The 8,496-nt window shown below is 62.0% G+C and overlaps 1 protein-coding gene across 1 annotated transcript; it reads left to right on the top strand.

Moving 5' to 3' along the window:
• The first annotated feature begins 3,363 nt into the window (after positions 1-3,363).
• Positions 3,364-5,838, top strand: ELFN2 (extracellular leucine rich repeat and fibronectin type III domain containing 2). The gene has a single exon (XM_052641231.1). It carries the CDS (start codon positions 3,364-3,366, stop codon positions 5,836-5,838), a length of 2,475 nt encoding a protein of 824 aa, XP_052497191.1.
• The last annotated feature ends 2,658 nt before the right edge of the window (positions 5,839-8,496 follow it).

Raw genomic sequence — 8,496 nt, 5'->3', positions numbered from 1 at the left:
TGCTGCTGTCAGCGCCTTAGCGGCCTTGCCGTCCCCCCTCCCTGGCTGCGTCAAGCCTCGACGGGTGGTGGGCAGGCAGCCCGGGTCAGGGACAGGCAGCTGACGCACATGGGACGATGGGACGGGGTAATGGGGAGCCTCCTCCCCACTCTGAGTCATGGGGAAAGGAGGGGGAGCTGGACACCAGGAGGAGCAGGAGAGAGGGCGGGGTCACCTTGAGGGCCGAGGTGGGCAGAGCTCAGAGGGGCTAGGCTAGGGGCACAGGTGCCACTGTACCCCTTGGACTGTTTGGGAAGGGAGGATGCAGGGCAGGGCTAGTGCGCCCCCCGCCCTGCCCCAGCCCTCTCTCAAGCCTGGGCCCCTTCGCCTATTCCACTCCCCTCCCCTTTGCCTCTTCCCACACTCTCAGCTTGGCCTGGGATTTCCAAGAGTCTGGCCAGCTTTGCCTGCCTGCTAGCTGCTAGGTCTGCCTGAGTGGGTTCTGCTTTGAGCAACTCAGATCTGAGGGTGGGAGGGGGGGCCTGATGTGGCTAAAGTTGCGCATGTGCATACATACACACATTCATGTGGGACACACATGCTTATTAACATGTCAACATACAGGGAGGCGCGTGCCTGTGTTTCCATGAGATGGCCCACATGCATCCCTTCCCACCCCTCCACTCACAGATAGCCCCTTCTTACTCTGCTGTTCACTCCTGTAGCTGGCCAGGCGGGCACATGACCTGTGCTCACGGGCATGAGTGTGCACACGCTGGCCTGCACACTGGTCTCCTCATACACACCAGTGCACACCTGCACATCACCTGCATACAAATGCAGTCCCCAGACGTTCCCAGCCGGTGGAGGTGCAGACGGAGGGTCCTCTGACAGGACAGACCTGGCCAGTCAGCCCCCTGCGGTTCAACCTCTCTGCCTGGCAGGGAGGGGCAGTGAGGCCCCAGAAGGGTAGGACTGGCCCGAGGCCCCCTGGGAGCCAGCTGCCACGTCAGAAGGGAGCCCAGTTCTCCTGACTCCAGCCCTGAGAATGTGCTTGGCAGAGCCAAGGACAAAAATGCTCTCTGCTGCCTGGGGACCCCATCTTGACCGGCAGCCTCGTGGTTACCTCCTCCCCAGCCCCCATCTGGCCTGTCAGCCTGAGCTGGCCCAGGGACTGGTGGTGGGGGCAGGGGGATTGTCGAGGAGGTGTGAGGCTGACCCCCTGTGGCAGCTGTGATAATCACAGCCTCTCATGCTGCATCAGCCTTCCATCCGATGGGACATCTGGATGCCCTGTTCACTTGCCACCTCAATGGAAACTGCCTGCCTGCGCTGCTCTGGGGACTTCTCTCCATCTCCACTTCCCTTCCCTCAGTTCCAGCCCTCTGGGGCTCAGGGCTGTAAATTGGTTTTGCTTTTAACAGCAAAGTTTTCACATTTTTTCTTAAAGCGCTCTCTTTCCTGGAGTTTCCCGGGAGGAGGAGCGGGAGGCAAAGGTGGCCCTTGTGAACAGTCTTTGGCTTCCTTGATCCAAACATGGGTTTCTCTGGCTTTATCTCCACATCCCTGGCCAGTGCCCAGGACGGACGGAGGGAGGGCTGAGTTCTTCCCGCAGCCAGGAGAGCACTGGGTGTGAGAGACTGATCTGGGTGACGGGCCGTGTCTGGCTTGCTGGGAGACCAGGGCAAGTCCCCCCTAGATTGAAATTCACGAAATTGAGGGTCTGCGGGCTGGGAGCCCTGCACAGCCTCCCCTGACCCCTGAAAGTCGAGCATGGGCAACATGACTCACTTTACTTCTCCCCCCATCAGAGGCCCGGCAGGGGCCTGGTCCCCACTTTACAGATGTGGAGACAAGACTCAGAGGTGGTGCAGTCCATCTGACTAATCGAGCAGGGTGGATGGGGCTCCAGGCCAGAATGCTGCTGGCTCAGGAGCCTTGATCCTGGCCGTGACCCAGGCTGCAGTATACGACTCTGGGCAGGTCACTGCCCCTCTCTGGGCCTCTAACTCTCCAGCCACTGAGGAGATGCCTGGGCATTCCTAATGCCTCTGTCTTCTGCCTGAGGCACCCCCTACAGGATCAGGGTTGGGGGTGCCCCCTACTGGAAAACACTATGAGGAGGGGCTATTGGGAGTGTGTCTGGGTTCCCAGACTCGCCCTCTCTTTCCCTCGGCTCTGCTTTTGCTATAAGAAGAGCTCATCTCCTGCCTTCCCACTGCGGGAGACCCCAGCCGCTGTGCACCCCCTGCCTGGGGGGCTCACAACCATGTTGCTCTGCTCCCCCTCCTCTCCCATGAAAGCCGAGACAAGGGAATTATTTTTGGAACAAGAGCAGTTACACAACAAATGAATTATTTATCTTTGGGCATGGAGGAGAGGAGGCGTTTTGCTGGGGCTCCTTAATTCTTTTCTGGATTGGAGGGTGGCTGCCGGGTACCTGTGTGTACCATGTGTGTACGGGCCTGTTGTCGTACACAAGACTGTAGGTGTGCTTGTGAGTGTGTGTGTGTTTGTGCGCACCTGTCTATGTGAGCTTGCTATGCAGTTCAGATTCGCGTGGGGGCATGTGGGTCTTTGTGCGGGCAGGTGGACGAGTGTGGACGCGAGGATGCTGACACGTGCATGTATCTGCCCCTGCCCTGTTAAGTCTCCAGTCTCCCTTCCTTGTCTCCTGGCTTCAGACACTGTCCCCTCCCTCCTCCCTCTTGTTTCTTTGATTTCCCTCCTCCCAGATCCTCTGGCCCCCTCCTCCCCCTCTTGCCCCCCTGCCACCCCCCTCCTTTTATGTAACAGGGACCCAGAGTGCTGCTGGCACAGGACCCCCTGGGAGGGGGTGGGAGTGGGGCCGGGGGCCTGCGCTGGAGCTTAGAGGGCTGCCCTGAGCCTTCACGCTGATCTGTCGCCCTCTCGGTGCTGCCTTTCAGGAACCAGGTGACAGACGGGTCTCTTCCTTCCTGTCCCCGCCTTTCGTGCTCCCCCCTGAGTCCCAGTCTCCAGCCTCCTGTGGGAATCGTCTGAAAGTCTGAGCCCAGAGCCCCAGGAGGAAGAGGAAGAGGTGGAGGAAGTCAAGCCCCGAGAACCTGGGCATCTTCCTGGCAGGAAAGGAGCACCTCGGGGAAGCAGGCTGTGGGGCCCGCAGCCCCCCTGGCCTTGGTCTGGCTCTGGTGCCCAGCGACTGTGGGTAGCACCCCAGAAGGCCCCCTGACGGTTGGCACTGGCCGTGCCCGCCTCACCTGGGGCCCCCGAGCTGGGGGTCCCCCCAAAGATGGTGGCAGGCCCAGGGAGGACTGTGCTGCTGGCCCCAACCTCTGGCCACTAGGCCCCCCGGCGCCCCGGCCCCCCACCCTGAGCCAGGCCTGAGAGGGGGCCGTGGCTGGAGCCATGCTGCGCCTGGGGCTGTGTGCGGCCGCGCTGCTGTGCGTGTGCCGGCCGGGAACCGTGCGGGCCGACTGCTGGCTCATCGAGGGTGACAAGGGGTACGTGTGGCTGGCCATCTGCAGCCAGAACCAGCCACCCTATGAGACCATCCCGCAGCACATCAACAGCACTGTGCATGACCTGCGGCTCAACGAGAACAAGCTCAAGGCCGTGCTCTACTCCTCGCTCAACCGCTTCGGGAACCTCACCGACCTCAACCTTACCAAGAACGAGATCTCCTACATCGAGGACGGCGCCTTCCTGGGCCAGTCGAGCCTGCAGGTGCTGCAGCTGGGCTACAACAAGCTCAGCAACCTGACCGAGGGCATGCTGCGGGGCATGGGCCGCCTGCAGTTCCTCTTTGTGCAGCACAACCTCATTGAGGTGGTGACGCCCGCCGCCTTCTCCGAGTGCCCGAGCCTCATCAGCATTGACCTGTCCTCCAACCGCCTCAGCCGTCTCGACGGCGCCACCTTCGCCAGCCTGGCCAGCCTCATGGTGTGCGAGCTGGCCGGCAACCCCTTCAACTGCGAGTGCGACCTCTTCGGCTTCCTGGCTTGGCTTGTGGTCTTCAACAACGTAACCAAGAACTATGACCGCCTGCAGTGCGAGTCGCCACGTGAGTTCGCCGGCTACCCACTGCTGGTGCCCCGGCCCTACCACAGCCTCAACGCCATCACCGTGCTCCAGGCCAAGTGCCGAAATGGCTCGCTGCCCGCCCGGCCTGCGAGCCACCCCACGCCCTACTCCACTGACACCCAGAGGGAGCCTGACGAGAACTCAGGCTTCAGCCCCGATGAGATCCTGTCGGTGGAGCCGCCAGCCTCGTCCACCACGGACGCGTCAGCGGGGCCGGCCATCAAGCTGCACCAGGTCACCTTCACCTCAGCCACTCTGGTGGTCATCATCCCACACCCGTACAGCAAGATGTACGTGCTGGTCCAATACAACAACAGCTACTTCTCCGACGTCATGACACTCAAGAACAAGAAGGAGATCGTGACGCTGGACAAGCTGCGGGCGCACACCGAGTACACCTTCTGCGTGACCTCACTGCGAAACAGCCGCCGCTTCAATCACACCTGCCTGACCTTCACCACCAGGGACCCAGTGCCCGGCGACCTGGCACCCAGCACCTCCACCACCACCCACTACATCATGACCATCCTGGGCTGCCTCTTCGGCATGGTCATCGTGCTGGGAGCCGTCTACTACTGCCTGCGCAAGCGACGCATGCAGGAGGAGAAGCAGAAGTCAGTCAAGGTCAAGAAAACCATCCTGGAGATGCGCTATGGGGCGGACGTGGACGCCGGCTCCGTGGTCCACGCCACCCAGAAGCTGGGCGAGCCCCCTGTGCTGCCCGTGTCCCGAATGTCTTCCATCCCCTCCATGATCGGGGAGAAGCTGCCCACTGCCTCCAAGGGGCTGGAGGCTGGGTTGGACACGCCCAAGGTGGCCACCAAGGGCAACTATATCGAGGTGCGCACGGGCACGGGCAGCGAGGGCCTGGCGCGGCCGGAGGATGACCTCCCTGAGCTGGAGAACGGCCAGGGCTCGGCCGCGGAGATCTCCACCATCGCCAAGGAGGTGGACAAGGTCAACCAGATCATTAACAATTGCATCGATGCCCTCAAGCTGGACTCGGCCTCTTTCCTGGGGAGTGGCAGTGGTGGTGGGGACCCTGAGATGGCCTTCGAGTGCCAGTCCCTCCCTGCGGCCTCCACCACTTCCTCCACCGCCACCCCTGTTCCTGGGGTGCTGGAGCGGCCCAGCTTCCTCTCGCCCCCCTATAAGGAGGGCTCCCATCACCCGCTGCAGCGCCAGCTGAGTGCCGATGCCGCCGTGGCTCGTAAGACCTGCAGCGTCTCCTCCAGCGGCTCCATCAAGAGCGCCAAGGTTTTCAGCCTGGACGTGCCGGATCATCCGGCCACTCCGGGGCTGGCCAAGGGCGACTCCAAGTACATCGAGAAGGGCAGCCCCCTCAACAGCCCGCTGGACCGGCTCCCGTTGGTGCCGGCCAGCAGCAGCGGGAGTAGCGGCGGCGGTGGTGGCACCGTCCACCACCTGGAGGTGAAGCCCGCCTACCACTGCAGCGAGCACCGGCACAGCTTCCCGGCCCTGTACTACGAGGAGGGCACCGACAGCCTGAGCCAGCGTGTGTCCTTCCTCAAGCCGCTGACCCGCACCAAGCGGGACTCCACCTACTCGCAGCTCTCCCCCAGACACTACTACTCAGGTTACTCTTCCAGCCCTGAGTACTCGTCCGAGAGCACGCACAAGATCTGGGAACGCTTCCGGCCCTACAAGAAGCACCACCGGGAGGAGGTGTACATGGCCGCCGGCCACGCCCTGCGCAAGAAGGTCCAGTTCGCCAAGGACGAGGACCTGCATGACATCCTCGATTACTGGAAGGGGGTCTCGGCCCAGCAGAAGCTGTGACCCTCTCCCCACCCCCGACCCTGGTGAGGTTGGAGGGGGCGGGCCAGGGGCACGCGGGGAAGGGCCGGGGCGGCCGGGCGGGGCACGCTGGGGGCCGAGGAGTGGACGCACACGCACACCCGCACGCACGCACCCACGCACACACCTGACCACCACCTGACTGTGAACAACCACCACCCGACAATAACGGACAGGAAAACAAAGACATGTTCTCCTTAAAGTTTACACACTGATACCGAAACCAGTCGTCTTTACTGTGCTGCCCAGGGACTCTGCCGGGGTGTGCGGGCTGGGTTGGGGGCAGGGGAGGGGGGAGGGGCAGACGAGGAAGCCAGAAGAGGGTGTGGGGTCTGGGGCTCTGGGACTAGGGACAGGTTTTGGGGTAAAGGAGCCTGGGGTGGAGATGGACCCAAGCTCTCCTGGGGCGGGGAGTGGGTCCCCCAGATGGAGGACAGGTTTCTGGGAGACAGTAGCATATGGACATTGGGCATCGTTTTCTCCCTTTATGGATGGGGAGACCAAGGCCCAGAGGAAGGGAGTCACGTGGCAGGTGAGAGGCAGTCTCCCAGTTTCCCAGCCCAGTGCTGTCCCCCAGTCCCCCAGTGGCTCCTCTGGGGCCCTCACCCTCTGTCCATTCACTACCGGTTCCAGAGCTGTGGTCTCCTGGAGCTGAGGGTCAGGCAGGTGCTTTTCCTTTCTAGAAAGGCTCATGGCCACGCCCCCAGAGCATGGAACTGTGATTCATCATGGGCGGCTGTGGGGGGCTCTCTGCCCCCTGATGCCAGCACCCAGGAGAAGTGGGAGGTCCTGGTCATAGGGGAGGTGCAGGCATGGGACGGTCCACCAGCCCCCTTGAAGTGTCTTCCAAGTAGCCTGGGAGCTGTCGATGGGGTCTGAGGAGAGCGGCTGGGCCAGCGGCCTCCGCATCTCAGGTGCAGGCCTCCACACCCTGGCCCCCCAGCCTCTCTGGGCCTCCAAGACCCCTCCTCATCCCAGAAGGGCAGGGGTGAACTGTGATACCTGAGAGCAGCCAGGGGGGTGGAGTCCACTGGGGGCCATCCTGGCCTCCCACCTGCCAGAGCCCTGCTGTGGGTTCTCTGGGCAGCATCTCAGCCTGCCCAGCGGAAGGAGGACCTTCTGGGGTTTTTCCACTCACACCCTCTTGGCTGCCTATCCCCACCTTACCCACTGGTCTGAGAGGCCCCCATGTTTCCATGGAAATGGCTGCTCCTCCCATGCTGACCCCCACCCAACATCGAACAAAGCACAAACAGTGAGCACCCCCCATACCCCTACTGGGAAGGAGCAGGCTGGGTTCCTGGGGCCCCTCCCCCTCCCTGGCCTGCCTCTGTCGCCATGGCAACCCAGAGCCTGGCAGTTGGGACCGTTGGGCTTCTGGGGGTTCTCTCTCAGTCAGTGTGGGTGGCAGAGGGTGGTGAGGGAGGGCAGGGCCAGATGGGGTGGCTGCCTTTCTCAAGAGCTGGAGGCTTCCTGGGGTCAGCTCTAAGGGGCGGATCTGGGGTCCTGAGACTATCTTGGAGACTGTCTTGAACACTGTCAGGGTGCTGAGGGGCCGGAGTCAGCTCCCCTGCACCTGTGGATGAGAGGTGGGCCAGTGGGGAGTGAGATGACTCTGGCTTTGCCCACCTGCCCATGTGCCCCTTGGTACCCCACCCACCTCAGGAGTGGAAGGAGCCCACTGGGCTCTCCTCACACTCCTGCTTTTGGCCTGTCACTCAGCTGGGTTCTTGAGTTTTAAGGGCGTGACTGTGGGGTGAGGGTGGGTGCTGGATGGGACCAAGACCTATACTGTGGAGGGGATTCTGACCAGGAAAGCTAGTGCCATTCCCTGGGTGATGGGCTCCAGCGACCTTCCTGGGGGAGGACAGTGGAGGGAAAAGGGGCCTTAGGGCTCAACTGAGCCCCACTTGGGGGACAGACCAAGCCTGGGGCTCACTTTGGGGGTGACATTTGCAAAGAAAGGACTGTTCTCCTGGGGGAGTGGAGGGGAGGGGGCCAGCATGGATATGCAGAGCAGACCTCCCCCAACTCCCCAAAACCTGCCCCCAACCTCTCCTCACACTGGATTGATGAAACAGAAAAGCAAGCAGAGAAGCCAGTGATGTGAGAAAGCAGATTCCCTGTTATATTTGCATGACGATTTTACTGTATTTTTCTGAGCAAACATCTGTCGTGTATGTGCCAGTTTGTCCAGACTCCCTGGCCCGCCCTCCCTCCCCGCCGCGCTCCCATTCCCACATTCCCTCTGTTGTGATCTGACAAGCAGCTCTTGAAACCCAGGGAGGGGCCCGCTCTGCAAATGACCCAAAACAGGTGCCACCAAAAACACCCCCCCGCCCTCCGACCCACCTCCTGTCTTTCTGGACATCAGGGCCAGCCCACAAGTGCCGCCTCCCCTCCTCCCATCAGCCTCTTTCTGGCCAGGGAAGGGCAGCCCCAGGGAAGGGCACCTGGGGGGACTGCTCCTCTATCCCACTTGCTCCCATTTTGCAGATGAAGTGGGAGCTCCCCGTAACGGGGGAGTCTGGTGATTTGCCTGTCGGGAGAGTCAGTCATATTGCTGAGTACAGGAGGCCAAGAGCTTGGGGCTCCATGGGTGGCTCTACAAGAAGGGGCTTGGGGCCCTGAGGGAAGAAC

This window comes from Budorcas taxicolor, chromosome 5 (assembly GCF_023091745.1).
Source record: "Budorcas taxicolor isolate Tak-1 chromosome 5, Takin1.1, whole genome shotgun sequence".
In the NCBI taxonomy this organism is placed as follows: domain Eukaryota; kingdom Metazoa; phylum Chordata; class Mammalia; order Artiodactyla; family Bovidae; genus Budorcas; species Budorcas taxicolor.
This window is presented reverse-complemented; position numbering and strand designations above follow the sequence as displayed.